At 48.4% G+C, this 19993-nt stretch overlaps 1 protein-coding gene across 1 annotated transcript in view; it reads right to left on the bottom strand.

The window, feature by feature from the left end:
• The window catches only part of CFAP70 (cilia and flagella associated protein 70), a gene marked incomplete at both ends in the record, with an annotated part of 22336 nt that extends 2858 nt beyond the window's left edge, over positions 1–19478 (bottom strand). The window contains 20 exons of the mRNA XM_010183426.1: positions 343–495; positions 1215–1350; positions 3127–3274; positions 3426–3541; positions 3628–3761; positions 4322–4447; positions 5060–5191; positions 5843–6034; positions 7075–7135; positions 9396–9487; positions 10276–10437; positions 11966–12100; positions 13031–13130; positions 14210–14301; positions 14773–14955; positions 15347–15523; positions 16543–16622; positions 16867–16962; positions 17293–17479; positions 19346–19478. Coding sequence (XP_010181728.1) covers positions 343–495; positions 1215–1350; positions 3127–3274; positions 3426–3541; positions 3628–3761; positions 4322–4447; positions 5060–5191; positions 5843–6034; positions 7075–7135; positions 9396–9487; positions 10276–10437; positions 11966–12100; positions 13031–13130; positions 14210–14301; positions 14773–14955; positions 15347–15523; positions 16543–16622; positions 16867–16962; positions 17293–17479; positions 19346–19478 — 2635 coding nt within the window. The remainder of the gene's footprint in view (positions 1–342; positions 496–1214; positions 1351–3126; positions 3275–3425; positions 3542–3627; positions 3762–4321; positions 4448–5059; positions 5192–5842; positions 6035–7074; positions 7136–9395; positions 9488–10275; positions 10438–11965; positions 12101–13030; positions 13131–14209; positions 14302–14772; positions 14956–15346; positions 15524–16542; positions 16623–16866; positions 16963–17292; positions 17480–19345) is intronic.
• Between the last annotated feature and the right edge of the window lie 515 nt (positions 19479–19993).

The raw sequence follows: 19993 nt of genomic DNA, 5'->3' as shown, positions 1-19993 counted from the left end.
GGGAAAGAGGATCAGGATGGACACGTTCAAAGGGAAAAAGAAAGCTGCAGAGAGGGGTCCTCGCTCAGAAATGCCACCTGTCTGCAGGAGATGACAGAAAGCAAGTAATAAGTGGGGTAATGAAGAGGGCAGTGCTGCAGCAACCTCCTGATGTGGTTCACCAGCTCTGATTGTTCTCCCCTGCAGAAATTGCTGCAGACTAACATTAGAGTTACTCAAGTGCAAATGAAGCGTGGGCTCTAGGTTCGCAAGCAGCAGGAACACAAGCAGGGTCTGTAACAGTGCCTGGCCAGTGTCCTGCTTCAGGACAGCGTGCTACGCCCCAGGGACACACAGAGTTACCATGTAGTCAATCCTGACAGCCTCGCAGAGACAGTCTTCACATTTGGAAAAATCTTCCTTCAACAAGTGGGTCTGGGCCAGCGCCAGGTAGTAGGCAGAGGAGGGACCTTCCTGAAGGCTCAGCAGCTCATGGGCAAGCGCCATGTGAATGAACTGCAGAGGAACAGCACATCGGAGCTCTTAGGAGAGCAGGCACACCACAGGCACTCCCAGAAGCACACAGCAGGAGGACTGACTCGCACCTAGTTGACTTCCATGAACAGAAAACAGACAGGAGATTATTTTTCCCCCTTCCTTTGAATATTTACCTCCATTACTTTTACTTCTGTTTTGCTTTAAGCAGCTCTTGCTGCCACATAAAATTAAGGCATGCACATAATGTGCCAGTCAGAGAGATCCCACAGAGGTGACTGTGTGTGACAAGGACGTTCCACAGGTGACACAAAAAGTACTCTGACACAGACAAGCATCTGAAACAAGAAAGGAGCACTGGCACCTTGGAAGCATCACAGTAATGAATCTCATCTCCGAAGGTACAGAGAAGAGCACATCTGCACCGTTTCCAAGTCTGCCATTCCCTCCACAGCAAGCAGTGCTCAGCTGAGCTGAGGCAGCCCCAAGAACCTCACCTGCCAGGGACGACTGTGTCCCCAACCAGCATTTTGGTCTGAATACTCTGCCTGGCCACAGTTCTGCATTTCTGGGCCGTGCTGGTTCTGCTCCCTCTTGCACGTGGCAGCTGGGGTAGCCACAGCTTGTTCTCTTAAGCCCATGAAGGGAGCTTGCTGGAGCTTACCACCAGCTCTTTGGTCATAACCCAGGGAAGGAGACAAAACCTCCATTCTCACTCTTCCACTCCATGTTTAGCTGACCTGGATGGCATTGAATTTCATCAGGAACTCCACTGTCTTCATGAAGATTGTACAGGGAGGTCGGCTAGGTCCTGAAGCAGGGGATGGTGCTGTAAGGAAACATGTCTCCAGTAGTTCCAAAGTGGGCATTTTATTTCTGAAGCAAAAACAGAGGCTGAGACCCTGCTGGGGACAGAGGAATTCCAGCAACACAGTGTAAAACCCAGGAGGTGACAGGGGAGGCTGAAGCAGAGATTAACTCCACATTTCATTCTGAAGGGCTTAAGTTTTTGTAAGAAATGTGAAAAGAAATAATGTTTTTCACCCACTAATTTTCCAGTCTAAGCTCAGAGGAAGAAAAGGTGGGAATTTATGATTGAAGCTTGCCAGAGTTAACTACAGTGAGGCCCCTGCCTCCCCAAAGCAACCCAGCAGAGCCTGAAGCACCTAGCATTGCCATCTCTTTGCCACCCATTAGAAAGTGGAGCTGCAGAGAAGGCAGGTCACACAGCACATGACCAGAAGGGAACCATAGGGACAATTTAAGAGCTGGCATCTCAGAAGGGAGACATCCAAGCAGCTGATGAAGGCCACTGGGTGCAGTAAGGAGAGAGCTGCATTCACCTGCTGGCTGTCCATCCTGACATGTGCTGCTCTGAAAATCAGGATGAACCTGCTTTACTGGAGGTTTCCTGGCTTAGGAGAGAGAACAAGCTTTCATGTCTTGCCTTGGCATCAGGATGGCCATGGCTTAGTGCTCCCAAGTTACTCTCTTCCCCACTGATTGCTTGAGACCATCTCCTAGCACTGGGCTCTCCCTTTCACACCAGACCCCACCTCCTAACCTTTTGGGGATACTGCTGGTGCAGCAGTCTCTTCCTCGGGCACCGTGCAGTCCAGAGCAGGCTCCATCACCTCTGGTATCTTTGTGGCTGAGCCATCTGGAATAAAACCCTCAAAAACTATTACATGCAAACAAAGAATTTGCCATAAATCGCCCAGTTTGAAGCATGATTTTGCAGAAACAAGGAGAAGAGAAAATAGAAAAGATCTATCAGATTTTCAGAACTGGGAAGAAATTTCTTTGCAGGAGGCAATACCTGGGACTGGGGTTTTGAGTACAAGATTACCATGTGAAGCTAGCAACAGATATAAATGAGGCGGTATCCCTTCCCTCATAATCAGAAGGGACAAAAAAAAGGCATACAACACAAGGCCTGCCTGCCTGCGGCACTTTGCATGAAGTGGTGATAATGTTAAAAATAAAGCCAGCTGACATTTCTTGCAGCCTGGCCAAATATTTGGGCCACGAGACAGAAAAGTCTTGGCTCAGGGTGAGGCTGGACACAGTGAGGCTCCAAAGGAAGCCTTTGGTTGAGGGTCACCACCGAGCAGCTCTTTTGCTCTTTGAATTAGTGAGACAGTGCTTTCCAAGCTGTGTTGGGAAGTCACAGCCACAGCTTTCGTGAAAGCTGAACCTGGATGACTGATGTATGACTGTCACAGCTCTGCCCTCCCAAACCCTCAAAAAGTACATGTGCTTCCTCCATCCCACTGCCCACACATCAGTATACCAGCAGCACTGGGGCAGAAAAATAAAGGCAGAGACTGAGCCCTCTGCAAGGCAGGGGGTTAAGACAAGGCATTGGCTGTGCTGCTTTCAGAAAGCATCATTTGAAGTAGCACACTTGCAGCTGTTGCCTCTCCTGTAGGTTGTGGTCAGTCCATTCTAACTCACAGTCCATGTCTTCTGCCTTTACCCTTTGTATTTCTCCTCTTAGACATACTTAGAAATTTCTCCTTTCCTTCCTCTGTTCACCATTTTCCACACCGCTCCAAGCCCCATCCTTGCTGGTGTCAGGGCACCTCCTGGTTTTACTCAGTGTTACCTAGCAAGCACTCTTCTGAGCGTGGGATGGGAGACCTCACACACGGAGCAGAAATGTGCTTTTTCCTTTCTTCTCCCTCAGCAGCCTCAGGGACGCTCCTCTCCTTGGTGACCTGTGCTTGCAGTAGCTTCTTAGCTTCACGGAAGGACATTTCTGCCTGAATATTATTACTCTGCAGCTCATAAAACAAACCTATGTGAGAGAGAAGGCAACATGAGCAGACATCTGTCCCTTAGCAAAATCCTTCCCTTAGCCCTCAGATTAAAACCAGGAGAAGAGGAGCAGAATCAATGCACAGCTCTACAAGAATGCCTTGAGCACACAGGCTGGGTTGCCTTTGTACCTGAAAGTGTCCAGGCTATGATACTGGATGGCTCCAAGCAGCAGGCATCCTCAAAGAAAATCTCTGCATCTTCATAGTGCTGCAGCAGAGCAGCCACAAGCCCACAGAGCAGCAAGCTGGGGACAGGGTGGTACAGGTTACCCTTGCAGGCCACAGGCAGTGCTGTGGGGGACACCTACCACCCACTGGGAGCATGCAGCACCTTGGGACATGGTGGATGTCCAGAGAAAGAGCCTTCCGGAAACACTCGTGGGCTTTGGTGGTTTCCTCGAGCAGGAGGCAGAACGCCCCATAGTCCAGCCAGTACTGGATGTTGCACTGGTCCTGAGCGATCCTCTGGACAAAGGGAGATCACTGTTGGAGTGAGGACTACTGCAATCATGCTCAGCACACCCAATGGACTGGGGAGACAACTCTGGGACAACCACAGTTGTCCTCTGGCCACCCCAGCCCAGTTTAGCAATAATCAAACCCTTGTCTGTCACGTACTAGGGTTTCCCTTAACTGGGATATGCTGGGCTTCCTCAAAGCCTCCTAACACATGTCCTCCAGCTTCAGCTGCCCTCCTCCTAGCCTCCTGTTAGAGGGCCCAGCGTCCCCAGTGCTGACCAAGCACAGCTTTTGGACCAGCTTATCCCATTTTCCCTGGTCTGGAGGCTGAAGTTGTCAGTGACCTGGCCAGGCTCTGTCTCACATCCTCCAGAGAGCAGCATCTCCCTAGAAAATCCCTCACATTCAGCCTGGGCATCCTGGTCACATTCCCCTCCTTCCTCCCTACACAACAGTCAGGGCTGATCGAGCTGTTAGCAAAACATGCCCCATGTTGCTACCATGGCATGTTGCCTGCCAGCCCAGACGCTCAGGAGACAGGCAGGAAAGAACAGGGGCTCCTTTACCTGCTGGTAGTAGTGATATGCCAGCTTATAGTCCTTGTTGACTTCAGCTTCATGAGCAAAGAGCCAGAGCTGCTCCTCGGTCACACAGGACAGAGGGGCAGGGGAAGCAGCTTCCTCAGAGCGTAGCTGGTAAGGAGTGAGACAGTGTTAGCTCCAGAGAGGGTAAGAACAGTTCATGTGATCCCAGTACAGCAGCAGTCCCCAGTCCAGTATTGTGCCGACCACAGCCTGCTATGGCTGGGGCTGGGTGGGTTGGAAAGGCAAGCTGTCCTGCCTCCTGTTTGTGGTGGGACACATTCCTGTCATTCCCAGGGACCTCTATCACACAGGGACAGGGCCATATCCATTATTTGCAGTTGTTACAAGTAAAAGCATCCCTTAGACCAAGACCACATCAAAATGTCTTACTGTTGTCACTTACTTGTGACTCAGCTCATGCAGGAAGGTCTGTGCTCTGCCTGGGTGAGTGGCAGACAGCACAGACCCAGTCACCCCTCACTGTGAGCCAGCTACATCAGCTTTTACCAGTGGCATCTCACACATATCCCACCCTCAGGATTTTGCACCAGACCCTGCCTTGGAGTATGGCTCAGGTCTCATGTGTGATAACTGCAGCAAATGAAAGTACAAGCCTGCTTCTGCCTTGAAGGCAGAAGTCCCCCTTCCTTCAGTAGCCACAGTGTCCATCCCTGGATCCACAGCGAAGCTGTATCTCAAGTCACCCAGGTTTCTCCCTACCTGGTTCAGGGCAACACGCATCTCGTCCATGAGGTACACGCAGAGCTCACTGAGAAATGCCTGGAGCTCCTCCTGGGTTTCAAATGTCATAGTCTTCAGGTATTTCTCCCTCACAATCTTCACTACAGCATACTGCAGAGACACATAACTGTTGGACAAGGCAGGTCCCCCCTGCACCTCCCACCAGCTCCGTAATCACACAGAGCCAGACCACACTGCTTTAGCCTGAAGCTCCAACTTAGTTCTGAAGAAGAAAGGCACTGATAAAAATTTTAAATAGAAAAAGAAAGCAGAGGTGAATGCCTTTCCTACCTCCCAGCCCTGGCTCTCCCTGCCACACCAGTATCCCTTTAGGGACAATAAGTGGGAAGGCTCATTCCCTCAGCACAAAGGGGGTCTCCAAGCAGAGCACAGCCAAGGCTGACTACCCAAGAGAGGATAACCCCCTTTTTTTTCTGTCAGGGTGGACTGTGAGTGTGCAACAGCAGTCAGCTTTGCCTTCCTCAGGCTATGAGCATGGGGCAAATGGATGTGACCAGCTTTGGAGTCTCTTCCCACTAACAGAAATGGTTCTCCCAGTGTGTGACCAAAGCAGCTAGGTGCCTGCTCTGTTAGAGGGAAAATCTGTCCCCTGCCATGCCCTCTGCAATGGTTCCAGGTGGCGGGAAGGGATTCTGGAGCAACACATCATCCTACATTACCACTGTGGAGCGGCAGTTCCTCACTGAGAAACTGCCAGGACCAAACAAGTAGGGAAGTAAAAAGCACACATGGACTCTTTACCTTGAGCTGTTCCACAAAAGCAAAATATTTCCCAGAGCTGTTGAGCTCGAAGTTTAGCTGACGCTTCTGTTTCTCCAGAGTTTGGTGGTCTATGGCTCCTCGGTCAGGCAGCTGCTTACCAAAGAGCTCGTGGTATTCACTTAGGATGGCAACAGCAATGCTGGTGACATGGCTGTGATAATCTTCCACAGCCTACGAAATAAATAAATAATCAAACTTCACAAGTCACTTTTACCATCAACCTTGAAATGTATTTTATTTGCCAGAGCCCACACCTCCCATAAACTCCTCCTGACTCAAGTCTCAATTAATCTGTCACACATGCTTTTCTGGCCATGCCTGAGGGCTGCAAAAATATCTACATGTAAATGAAAAAGAGGTCCTTCCTAATTAGATACTGGTCCTGCTATATTTTTCAATCTGAACCTAGTATTTCTGTCATCATCATCTCTTCTATAGCAGTATAATTGGCTGTAAGTAAAATATATCTCATTTGCTGGGAGCTTTTTAAACTCATGGGCCAGCCCTCTTCAGCAGAGTCTGCAATCTCAATAATCTCGGTGGCAGAAGATTCCATGTGCTGCGATGTATCACTCTGTGCACTCCAGACAGTCCAGCACAAATCAGTTCTGCTGCAGCACTGGGGTCAGTTATTGAAGTTTGCTTCTTCCCACACTGTGGCTTTGAATTCACCATCGGTCAGGGGCCATTTGAAGGCATTCTCCTTCAATGGCTGCTCTGTACCCACAGAATATGAGCCAGTGCTCTCAGACCGTTTTCTGAGGATGTTGCACACAGAAAAGTACTCAAAAATTTTGCATGACCTGGAAGTGGTTGGGGCTGATTCTGTTCACATTTGTTTGGGTCTGATGAAGCACATGGGCTAATCTGAGACAAGAAACTGTTAGAACAGCCCAGGGTAAACTTAAGGTTCTGGTAGCTTCTTTCCCAGCATCCAATTTCCTTCCAAATACCCCCATGCTGCTGCCTCCCCTACCTTTGCAAGATCTCTCCCCTTTATATGGGCTGTGAACATGAGCAATGCAGTCCAGGAAAGATTTCCCAAGGCATACTACTGCAAAGATAACACATCCAGAAGTTTTATTGTCTATGTATTTCCTCTACATGTTGCTGTGGGGCTGAGATTGAGAATGAAGATTCTCCTGTGATGGAGTGATAACAGCAGGATGAGGTGGCAGAGTGGTGGCAAGGCCACAGGCTCTCACACATACCTTCTTGGCTCCAGCAGTCTGGGGAGGCAGTGGAGGGCGAGGAGGAATCATCTGCTGGACCCTGTCAACAAGAGGACAGAAGAGATCAGCCAGACACGCTGTCAGCAACACTGACTTGTCTTGGGCACAGGCAGCCTCTAGTGTGAGGGCTTCAGCCTGTCATCATATCCGTGAGACAAATCACAGGGATCCAAGGTGGGGGGAAACTGCAGTCTCGGACCACAGATAAACTGTGGAGACCAGACACCTACATTCAATGCTTATAGCTCATTATATTGTCTTGAGAGAACCAGCAGCTGCCTCACTCCCTGCTAATAATTACACTCCATAGGGATTAGATAAGATTTATTTAGTTGTTATTTTCACAGGGTTTGACTGACCCACCACACAAAAACTATCATAGAAGCTCAGCCCTGCAGGTAAGGTTAACATTTGTTATTGCGAGCAATCAAAACCACCTCCCTACAGAAGCAGATCACCATCTTTAAGTCACAGACTCCTGGGTCTACCAGAACAGTGGTAAGAAAGGTCCCTGCCTAAGGAAAGCTCTGAAGAATTCCATCACTGTAAACCCCATCAGTTCTCAACATTACACAATGCGGCTGTGGCACCTCATCCCTTGGCCATGCATTAACCCCTAGACACAACACTGACCCTGTTTGTACCACTACTAGGGGTACAATGACCTTTCAAATATGGATCAAAACTCCTTAGGATTAACATAATTTTTACAAAGATTTTCTTAAAATCCTTGGTGTCAAACCAGCCTACATTCATTGGGATTTTTATCAAGATCTCTTGCTGAGACCAACACACCTTCGGTCCTTAGAACACAGCCCAGCCCACCAAGCAATGGTGTCACATCCCTCTGTTGGCTCCTAAAACAAGCAAAGCAAATCGCTTATTCTCCACTAAATATAATCCAATCCTGTAACTGTTCTGCTAGTTACAGGGCTCCTGGCCAGCTGCCTTCTCCAGGTCCCAAACCCTGGCCACTTCTCCTACGCAAACCCCTCTCACACTTTATGCTGTGTAGTTTCATGCTGTGGCCCTGAGCGGTCCTCTTGCTCTGCAGAGACCCGTCACTGCTCCTTGGAAAGCCACAGAGCCTGAACAAGCAGGTAGTGCAGCTCCCATGCTCACAGTCCCACCCTCAGAACAGATGTGTTACCTCCACCAGTGGTACAGATGAAAACCAAACTGCTTTACTTTTGGATGAGAAAAAAGAAAACCAAAAACAGCCTGGGGAAAGCAAGTGTGTGATGAAGGCCAGGAGGAGGCTGACAGAGAATTCTGGATGTAACTCAAAACAAAAGAGCTATGGTTTGCTAGTAAGATAAGTACTGAAACATCCTTCCAGAAGTAGATCCAGTGTTGATCTCATCTGCTAGGACACATTGATGTGGCATCAGCTGGAGACTCCCAAGGCAGGACCCTTCCCACGACTCAGGAGGGCTGATTTCTCATGCCTGGCATCTGTGCACAGCAGGTGAACAAGGAGTTACACTGAACTCACACAAGTTGCAGTAGAGTAGAAATGGTATAAAACAGGCCAAGAGAAGGTCTGTTCCAAGAGGGTTTTACCTTCCTCAACCTGTTCTTCCTAGAAGACAGCAGGCAGCACAGAAGACAACACACATAATTTCCCTTCAAAGAACAGCTGCTGTTTATATTGCTGTTTGAGAGAGATGTGTTATACTTTATTCGTTTGCTGCAGTTTCTATTTTTTTATTCAATAAATTATACATGCTAGGCCTTTTCCTAGACTGTAACACAGCAGGACTACCACTGGCCAGGAAGCAACTGTCTCAAATCAAACAGACAGTGGAAGACTCAAAGCAGCAGAGGCAAAAGAGCAGCTCTACAGTGGAATGATGTGGAAAAATGTAAGAGTCAAGGAGTGGGTAGAAGATAGTGAAAAAACTTGTGAAAATGAAAAAAAAAATACAGAATGCTATGTGAAGCTAGAGCAGCGCTACCCAGGGCAGTCCACACTGGTGGCCAGTCCTGACCAAGCAGCTGAACATCACATGCAAGAGGCAAGCCCATGGGGATTAATGGGAAGCAAAGCCCAGGTGGGAACACAGATACTGTGATGCTGTTCTGGTGGCTGTCCTCTTGAGAGGAATGGCAGGGAGATGCCAGCTTGGATGAATGCAAGTGTTTTACCAACAGACCAGATGCCATTTCTTAAGCAGTTTGGCCAAATCCTCCCCCTGACTACTGTGGGCTTTGGCTCAGGCCCTCAGATGGTCCTTACAGAGCGCTCCAAGGGGGTGGCTCACTGTACAGCCCTGCTTCTACAGCATGTCTTTACGCACCGACTGGTGAGCTCCTCTCGCAATCGCTTTGGTACCAAGGCCTTGTCCAGCTTTATCTCCATCACCAGGAACGTTCCTGCCTCAGCATATAGCTGTGAAGATAAACATTGCTCTCTCAATGTCTAGAGCCATTACTGGCATGACAAAAGATTGAGCATATAGCTACAGATCTTCAGCAAATCCTCTTCACACTGGAGGATACAACTTGTTTTATAACCTGGTCTCAGAATGATTTACAGCAGCAAAAGTCAGCTCAAGAAACCAGTCTAGGAAAAAGAAGAAAGCCCAGATAATCAATCTGCTTGCAGAACCAGTGTGCATTCTAGATGTTTTGAGGAAGAAGCCAGAATACAAAGGAATCCTTCTAAATAAATGCCAGATTATTACAGAGACTTTCTAGCCCAATGCTAGACTGCCCTCCAGCTGGACATCACTGGAAGAACTCCAGGACAGCATCTACGTAAAACATCCCTTGTCCAACTCACTCAAAGAATTTAATTGTGTGAAAGGTGTGAGACAGCAGTACAGTGATGGCCTAGCAGTCTTTCATTCTCTTTGGCGATGCATAATTACCTGTCCATCAAGGCTGATATATGGGACATTTTCAGCATCTGCAGTGGCATCTGACAAGTGGATTTTGGGCACCGTGGATATCTGTTGAAGAAAAAGAAAAGACATCTCTTGTTTGAGAATCTCTAAACCTCACACCTTTGTAAATTCAGGATGCGAGTTGTATATTTGTTCAGGCAGCATGTACTAAAATTTCAAGATAATGAGTATCTCTCAGTTGGCTGAGGCAACACAGCACCAAACCCTGGTTTCTGCACGCCCCAACTACCTCCAATGTGGCAGTGGAGTATTATGCCTCTCTAGACCTTACCTTTTTGTTGTAATCCTTATCTTTGGTGATTTTCTCTTTATCTTCCTTCTGAGTCTTGCTGGAAAAGGCTTTGGAAGGGAGAGTACCAATTCCTGGGATCCACAGCTCAGTCAGACTGAGACGTGACCTGAGATCCTGGAAAACACTGTGCTGACTTTTAGTCTGAAAAGGAGAGAACAGAAGGAACCAAGGTACAAACTAGCCACGCTCATCTCTTTGCCTTAATGCTTCACATCATAAAACACATTTCTAAGGGTCCCAAATGCATTAGGAAGCTATGCAACCTTGTCCTCCCCTCTTAGGAGTTTAGATGCCAGTGCTCAAGGGCAGCTCTGGTACATACAGTTGTGAAGCCTCAAGGATAGGCAGTTATTAAAAGAGCTGCCTGAGAAAGCCTCAGTGGGGTTCTCTCTCAAGAGCTGCATTTTCACCAAGGTGCTGGCCCTTGACTATTGCCCAAGCTATGTGGTAGATTCGCTGGAACCCAGCCCCATGCTGCCCTGACCCTGACCCACTGTCCTGAATCCCTGGCTTGTGATCCTGGACCTGCCTCACAGCTATGGACTTGTCTGGTATGTGGACTGTTAGAGGAGTCTGGCTACCCTCACCAGGTCTGGTCTGCAATTTTTTGGGGTGCCTCCACCTGCCTTGCAGTGACTCTCAGCTCCTGGCTCACCTTCTGGTGTGGAGCAGATACACATCAGTGAATTGCAAGGAACAGGGTTTTTTCAGATTGTCTGTTTACATACTGCTTAACCACCTAGGCAGGCAGTTCCCTCCCAGCTGGCACTGCTGTATGGGCTAACAGGAATTGAGGGGATGCTCAGGAGAGGATGGAGCAGCTACACCAAGACAGTCTAGACCAAGGCACAGCCCAAAGCATCCACAAAACCAGAAAATGCAAACAACAGAGAGAGCGTGTGTCACTTCACTTGTGACAGAGAAATGCTACAGGACAAGGAGTACCATGCAGCCAAGAGCCCATTAATCACAGCAGTGAAGCAGAGAGCAGGGAAGCACTGTGTGCCCAGCCCTGCTTTGCAGCAGCCAGCAGAAGCATGGAGGCAGGAGAAGGGCTGTAATTCACCCGGCTCCTGTGGCCTGGACAGCAGCGCTACGGGGAACGAGGGCAGAAAAACCAGGCTGTATGTCTGCCCTCCTGAAACAAGCTCAGGTCTGTTCTGGGAGTACTGTGGGAAAATGGAGATGTAACTGGCACTCTTAGTAACAGAAGGGGGAGAAACACAAAGACAAATAAACCTCCATGAGCTACAGCTGAAAGAGCTCCAGTGACAGCTTTTTTAGTTGTTGCCTGGGGTAACGCTATCCTTTTAGAGCCACTGTTTGCTCTTCCCAGCAATGCAGTTCATTTGCCCATGTTCCAGACTGGGGAGAGAGGAGTGTTCTTACAGCTCTCCCTGCTCGGCTGCCGGCAGAGAAGGGAGCAAAGTGGGATTCAGAGCCTCTCTCAGCCTCCAGACCTGCTCACACACACCCATAAATCCCCTGCTTTTGAGAAGTCTGCACCTAAAAGCTTGTCTCATTCATTTTTTCCATCACTAGAAGGGCAGTGAAGTTTCAGAGCCAGCCTCTGAGAGCCACACTGCCCATGCTGCCTGCTCCCAGCCCCACTCTGCATAAACACAGCTGCAGAGCTGGAGTGGAGCTGGGCTATCTGGCCTGCTCTCACCTTCTCAAATACCTCCTTGTCTTGGTAGGCAAAGACACGAAAAGCACCTCGGATCTGCTTCACACCAGGGCACAGCAAAGGCACCATGTTGACATATGCCACACCATGGAATAAAATCTGCTTGTCCTCATCTCCCTGGAAACACAGAGTAAGGGACTGAGATACTGAACAGACTGTTACGCTCTTTAAGGAAACAAGGTCACCAATCCCATTAAGAAGAGGCCACACAGCAAACTGATGTGCCTGATGAGCCAGTGGCTCTCTGTCACTGGCACACAGCCGAGACAACCTGGATGAAAACACTGGAGTCGTGTAGAATATAAATTAGGAAGCTTTTCTCTCACTGGCCACACGGTGCCATTCCTCAGGATAATCCTTCTGAGATGCAGCTGCAAAGCTACCAGCGATGGGGTTAGAAACTCAAGCAACCCTACCAGAGGGGCACATCTCAGGCTTGACAGAAATCAAGTAGCTATGGAGGTCTGAGAGTCCGGGCTAGCAGCAGAATGGTGAGGGTAAGGGAGAAGGATCTCCATCAGAGCTGCAAAATCCTGGCACCAGTGAGTGCTGAGAGGATTTTATACCAACTTACATGACTTTGTCCTGGAACAGCTTAGGAGCTCACACGAGAACCACCAGGAACAGAACCATTAGCTAAGGGACTGTTTGTTAAACTACCTCCATTTATGTACAAAAGCGCAAGTTATTTACACCCCAAGAAATAAGGCATTAATTCCTTCAAGATGCTCCAAAAATCCATTGGCTGATGACAAGTTAAGTGAATTACCTCAATTCTCAAAAAGCACTTTCTCCCTGACCCTTTTCCACTAAGCCACCATAGACTGTCAGCAAGAGCTCTATTTGTATGCTGTATGGAAAAAAGATTATCCTTTGTCTATTCGACAGCTCTATAAGGCTGATTAATGCCTTTACAAAGCCTCTAGCTCTGACTTGCTTTGGCTGGGTCAAGGCTGGTTTTGGTATTACAAAGGCATTGAAAGGAAAATGCTTGATAACACAATGCTGCTCCACAAGCCAGAACAACATAGTCCTCTGCACTTTTACCTTGTCAGCTTTGCTACCTTTCCTTCTGCTGAGTGAGGACACAGACATCCTGCAGATCTCCACGGGCCAGTACTGGCACTCCTCAATGCGCTTCTGCAGGCTGAACACAAAAGAGGGCACTGAGAAGACGCAGAAACCAAGCTGGAGAGCCAGACCACCCTCCCTTCTGCCCCAGCAGCTCCCAAATGTGCACTATTGGGTTTGCTCCTACCCACTCCCATGAGACACAGCAAACACTGGAACATGTGTACTTTGGGACAGGCTTAGTACATTTTCTTCTCCGTCCACTACTGTGTGTGTTTATGGCACAACCAGCTATAAAACAATTGCAAGAGCAACACACTAGGTTCTCTCTCTCCCCTGGTTACTTCAGAAATGAAAAAAGTAAGAAAGAACATGATTAAATTTGGTATAAATCCCGACTTGCACAGAGCAAGTGGACCCTGAGCTCCTGTTCAATGTGTCTCGTAACTCTAAAACCAGCACGCAGACTGATGAAACTGAGGGGAGGGGGGGAAACCAAACCAGATAGAAGGGAGTATTTCCACACCAGGGGTAATGTGGCTGTGAAACTCACAGCCATGATGCAGCTGAGAACAAGAATGTAGCAGGATTCAAAGATAATATGATACTTATCCTGATCTTGAGCATATCTGGAGCCGCTAAAGGTAATGTTTATCCAATAAAAAAGCAAATGAGGAGAGCCCACATGGAGTGAAAGGATTTTAATGAATTGAGAATTCAGCAAAACTTAATTATCAGCTCAGAGGAGAGCTGTGTGGGCCACCCTACTCCATGCCTACTCACCATAACTCTGCTGCCCCTTCCTTCAAACTGCAGAGGAAAGAGTCACCAGCTCCAGTTGCTGGCAGCATGAGCAAGCATTTACAGCCTGGAGACAGCAGCTACAGCCAACTCATTTTCTCCCAACATAGCAGAACTAAGCTGCTGCCAGCAATTAAACACAATTAGCTGTTACCATGCTCATATGAACACCTTTGGCCAACAGACAGCTACAGGAGTCACAGGAGGTAAGGCAGAGACACAGTTTGACCACGTAAGAGATCTGAGAGCAGCTGCATGTTGCTGCTCCCTGCCTTAGGTCACTCAGCTGAGCGCATCCTGGGGTGGTTTCTCCCCACTGCTCCATGTGCGAAGGGAGGTTCTCAGGTCCCTTACGTGACTACTGCAGCAGGATCCAGGTAACAGCGCCTTTCCATGTCCCATATGATTCTCTTCATGCTTTCTGCTTGGATCCTAAACTCCCTGTCCTGTGAGAAACAATGCATGGTCAGAGCCAGGACAGCAATCTCTGCAACCTGCATCCTCCCTAAATCATCCCCTAAAAATGTTCCCTGGGAAAGAACATGAGTCAGACAGAGGTATCCAACTCACCACACTCAGGCCATCCTAGCAGAGTACGTTAGCAGCTCTCCCTGCAGACACCACAGCCCATCAGTATTAAGACCTAGCTCACAAGGAGATAATCCATCTCACAGCCCAGCAGCCCAGGAGTGGGTAGCTTACTGGGGACCAGACCTGCCACATGCACCCTAGGGAACTCTCCTGTGGTGAGTTAGCACATTTGCTGTCCCAGGGGAAACCATCTCTGTGTCTGGATGCTGAGCAGGGGACTGATGACCCGCCTTCCTCCCATCACAAGTCTCCGCAAGTCTTCCTTAGTCCCTTCAGAGAGACCTGCTGGTTCTCTTTCAGCCATGACACTGCAAGTCCTTCCTCACCTTTCTTGTGTTGAGCTCTCCATCCTCATCCTCATAAGGACCACCAGCAATGAAGGAGTTGGGTATGCTCAGAGCACCAGGGGCCATGACGTTGGCAAGGGGCCATTTTTTGGGCCGGGGTAATGGCTCTTTTTCACCAGCAAGTTTCAGGATGCCATTCTTGAAGAGGATGGGTAATTCCTTCTAGAGAGACGTAAGAATGAAAGGATTTGCATTTCCAACATGAGCAGGAGCAAGTGCCAGCTGTGCCAAGCTGGGTCTAACAAGCAAAGCAGCAGTGCAGGGGCCTGGCTTGGAAAACACACTCCACCACATGCATACAAAGAATGAAGAAAAAATTAATAGCCATGTGGACAAAAACCTGCTAGTTTCAAACCAAATCTTGACAAGCAGACCTTTGTGTTAAAGGAACACGTCATGTCACAGAGACCCTGAGCACTCGCAACAAAGGCTGCTGTTGCGCAAGCACAGGAGCTGTGCATCCCACAAGCTGGAACACTTTTCTGCAAGGTGGGAGACCAATCCAGTTTGTAGCAGCCAAAACCCACCTCACTGTGCCTGGACCAATGCTCACCTCTCCAGCTGCCGGTACTTGCAAGCAAGCCATGTAGTTTTGCAGGGGCCCAGGGGAAGCAAATGCTTCAGGGACAGAATAAGCTGCCTCTAGTGTGACACTCAGGAGGTTACCATTTGAAAGCTGCGTTGCAGAAACCAGAGGCTCTTCAGTGCACACTGTCACTTCAAGGCCACCCTGTGAGACAAGAATAAAGTACAGCCAGGAACTAGACAATAAGTCTCCTGCTCTTGAGGGAGAAGCAAGCAGAAATCCAAGGCCAGAATGTATAATGTTATCTTATTCCTCACCTCAGATGTAAAGAAAACAGATCGGCACAGGAAAGGCATTTCATGATCAATTTGTCTGAACTGGGATATTTGTTTAAATTGGAGCCTGCTTGAGGCATGGTGTATGCCCCAAGGGTCTCCTAAAATGAGCCACGGAGAAAAAACATTTTGGATGGAAAAGAATTATTTTCCCTTGGTGATTCAGAGCCTGCCAAAGCTAGGGCCACACTTGGACTCTGCCCTATCTTCTTCATGTGCTGTGTGCAGTCTTTAATTACCTGTCCCAACCTTGGATAGATGGGGTGCAACAAAAAAACAGCTCATCAGCATTTATTATCTCTCCTCCCTAATGAGTGCCCCCCTGTCTTGCTTCCTATGTAACACCTCTCAAACACAGGAAAGTTAATGCAACATCTACCCCTCCAATTCATTTGCAGTGCTAACTGCAGCCAGACTGAGAAGCAAAATTAGGCACATTTTCCCAGTCTCCCACTTCATTCCCTGATTTATTCACTGGGTACTTTTCAACCAGCTGAATGAATAAGGACCTGGCAAGAAAGGCAAGGTACAATACCTTGTATAATAATGGACTCGGAGACGTTTTATCTACAGAAGGAAGACTAACAAAGTCAGGCAGGTAATCCTGCCTTTGTCTTTTTCTGATTTTTCAGGACTATGCTTTCCATCTTGAATATTTTTTCCTGAGCAATGTGGTAGCGGCACACATTAGCATTTCCTAGCACGACCTCACCTATCATAGGCAACTAGGGACAGACGTCAATGGGAGTAGGAAAGGCCTCCAAGCTTGTAACACATAGGGCTATAACACATCCGTGATGAGCTAGGTAGCTGAGTCACGCTCACCTTCCCGTTAAAAAAGCAGCAGACACACAAATGCACGAAGGAACCGTTCCAAATCTCACATACCTTGGTCTCAGGATGGGGGCTTTCTAATGGAGAGGCAGGTACTGCATACAAAGGAGCTGAGACCTTAAATGAACACTGCCCTGAGAAGAAACAGGAAATAGAACAGCATAAAGTGAGACCCTCTGTAGAGAAATCAGGGCTAAACACCTAAGGTGAGCTACTGATAACACCTCCTCTTCCTCCAGACCCAGCTTTCTACAGACGCTGTGGAGTGCTCTTTGTCAAAAGGAGGCAAGTTTTAGGGAAGGCTCCATAAGCAAAGTTCAGAAAGTGCCAATAAGAAGTAAGAAGTGGTTCTGGACACTCTGGAAGCTGATGTTGTACCTTGCAGCAGAGGTAGAAGGTCCACCACAGTTTGGCCAAGAGGCACAGTCTTCTCCTTCTGTTTCTTGTCCTTTTGCAACACTTCTATCACTGTCACTAGAGAGATAAATAGACAGAAGCTGGCAGGGTTTCTCAGACAGCTTCAGACCAGCAGTTCAGGGGCTGCAAAGGGTCCATATCAGCTCCAGCACATGCTCCTACTTCATCTCCCAAGGCCGACAAGGGCCGCGAAGCCAAGGAGCACAGGTCAACATGAAAGGGGATTCTTCCAGCTGGCAGAGATGGGAACAGAAGTACTGAGACCCCCCCCCCACCGCTGCTGCCAAAATGCTATTCTCAAATGAGTGACTCTCTTGGCAGGCAGGCAGAGCAGAGCAGCTGACAGAATCTATCTCCAAGGAGAGAGATTCAGCGTCAGGTACTTACACAGCACCGGTTTTTGCGCAATGTCATCCAAGGAGTTGGGACCATTGAGGCTGCACTCAAAGCTGGTCACAAAATTATAGTTTGCTGTCCCATTTGGGAAGACATTGGTCTTGGAGGAGTCTCCCAAGATCTCTCCGTTGTACTCCACACGCACCAAAGTAACCAACACATCGTTTTTGATAGTTTTCTGTCAAACAAACGGCACATTAAGCAGTTGGTTCTGCAGCAACAGGCTCATGATCAAAGTCGCCTCTGAGAGGCAGCCCAGTTCAGCGCCCGAGACAGAGCACTCGGTGGTCTTTGCGGGGGTCTTTGGCTGTCACACTGCAGGAATGGGGAAGGGGAGCTGAGCTTGGCTGTGCTGAGACCTCACCCTGTGCTGTCTTTAGGAGGGAAATTTGCTGCTCCACCATGCTGTGATGCCCCTGGGAATATCAAGAGCTGTGGCTAGAAGGGTGGAGAAAGCCCTGGAATCAAAGAAGGGCTCCAGCAAGCACTTTGGGAGGTCTGCAGTTTGTTGTTACACCACCTTCATACCACTTGCTTTAAGCAGCAATGAGGAGGTTTGAGTTTTACAATGTCTCAGCAGAGGGGTTTAAACATGGGTGAACAGTGAGAGCACAGCACATCGCAGCTGCAATCCTCACACTGGGGCAGGCCCAGCCAAGCAGGCAGCACTGGGCACCTCCATGGCAGCACAAGTAGTGCTGAGACAGGCAGTTACTGAAAAGCCTCACTGCAGGACAAACATGGTTTACTTTCTCCAGGGAAGAGTGGCTATCACCCTGAACAAGGGGACTGTTGTACCCAAACCCAGTCCTTTGTACCAAAATCTGTTGTACCAAAACCCAGTTTTCTTTAGTCCTGAGCCACAGGGATGACTGATCTCCATGGACCTCTCCTCCAGCTCCCTCTCACTATGTCGCTGGGGTAATTAGTTCCATACTGGCTCTTGCACAGAAAGATATCTCATTCACTTGGTTTTAATTTTCAGTCATTCTGACTGCCTCCTTGAGCATTTATTCTATGAATGGCTAAACAGAAGAATCCAATTAACCTTTCTGTGTACCATTAATTATCCTAGACTCCTCTCTCATCCTTCTCTACATCACCTCTAATTAAGCAGATTCCACACTTCTGATAGCTGGAATTTTTTCTTCGTATTGTTGTTCTTATTATTGCACTTTCGTAACCCTCTCTTCTTTTGCCATAGCCTTTTCCAAGATGGAGCAATCAGAAGTACAAAGTAATATGCTGGATGCAATCAGTCCACTGGTCTATTATTTTCAGCATTGTTTTCCCTCCTCTGACCTTCTTCTTCTTACCTAAGATGCTGTGTGCTGAATCTGTCAGTGCGACAGGCACTCAAATACTACAAGATAAAAACCTCAAAAACCAAAACAGGCAGGTGGTTTTGGTTTGCTTTTTTTTTGTCTTGAGCAGAGGCAGGGATTTGCATTTTTCTGCTTGCAGCAGTAGCTGCGCTTCTCCTCCGCATTCCCTCCTAAATGCCAGTTCCTCTAGAAGACTTTCAGGACAGCTGGGTGCATCACATAGCACATGGAAATCACAGTAGTCATGGTTTGATCAGAACCAGCACAGTCTTGCCCTGTAACTGCATGGGAGCCACTGCCTTTTTAAAACTAGAGCCACCATATTGGTTTCGATCCCATTTAAACCACTGTGGCTGGGATTAAAATCTGCCTTTATATCCAAGGTCGGGTCTTTTTAGAGGTATTTGACTCAGTGATGCACATTTTCACTGTGTTTTGCTTAAAAAAAGCTGCCATTTACACATAGTTAGGCAGAGAGGTACATTTCAACACAGCATCTCTGGATTGCTGCTGAGGAGGTGCATCCTCCAGTCTGCACAAATCACGAGGCCTCTACTCTGCAAACAAGCCACAGCGTGGCATCGCTGAATCTCCAATTACTCATCACTCCTCCCTATAACCTTATCACCTCACACCTGGCCCCAAATGGAACCACAGCACAAAGAATCGCTCTGGCCTCATTTATTAAACCACCAGAGACATTTTCAGGAAAACTTTACCAGGTCCTGTGCTGTCAGTACTGTGATCTGTACTGTATTTTTTGGTGTCGGTTGCGACTCTCTGAGATCTGTGGCAGTGGGCAAGCCACAGGACTTATTTCCAACAGCTGGCTCCACAGGGACCTCCATGGCTCTGCAGAAAAAAGAATGAGGAAAGAAACATGAAACTGCTTGATTCCACTCCCAGAAACATCTGCGTGGCTGCAAGCATTATTCAAGGCTGTCAAAACACCATTGAAAGCACAGGGCTTTGTCAGCAATGAATCTCTCATGAGGAGCAGGCGGAGGACAGGGAGAAATGTAATGCGAAAATTGTGCCACTCTGTAAATTTAACCCAGATGCAGTTCTCAGCTCCTCTGTGCACAGGGAATGGAGGTCAGTTCCACTCGCTGCTCTCAGGGTACAGCCCTGGGCTTTCTGTCACTTCTTGTTTAACTGAAATGGCAGCCGAGAGCCTGCAGCTCCCACACACAACCAGGGGGCCCGGCTCCATCCGTCACCACAGGTTTTGCGGTGCCTGTGCCCTGGCGGGTGTAAAAGTCCTCAGGAGGCACGGCTAGGCCGAGGACACCCCCGGGACCCCACGGCACCTCAGACTCCCCCAACTCCAGCTACCCCAGCCAGGGTGAGCAGGGAAGGGGTGGGGT

This window comes from Mesitornis unicolor, unplaced genomic scaffold (genome assembly GCF_000695765.1).
Source record: "Mesitornis unicolor isolate BGI_N332 unplaced genomic scaffold, ASM69576v1 scaffold37504, whole genome shotgun sequence".
NCBI classification, from domain to species: domain Eukaryota; kingdom Metazoa; phylum Chordata; class Aves; order Mesitornithiformes; family Mesitornithidae; genus Mesitornis; species Mesitornis unicolor.
This window is presented reverse-complemented; position numbering and strand designations above follow the sequence as displayed.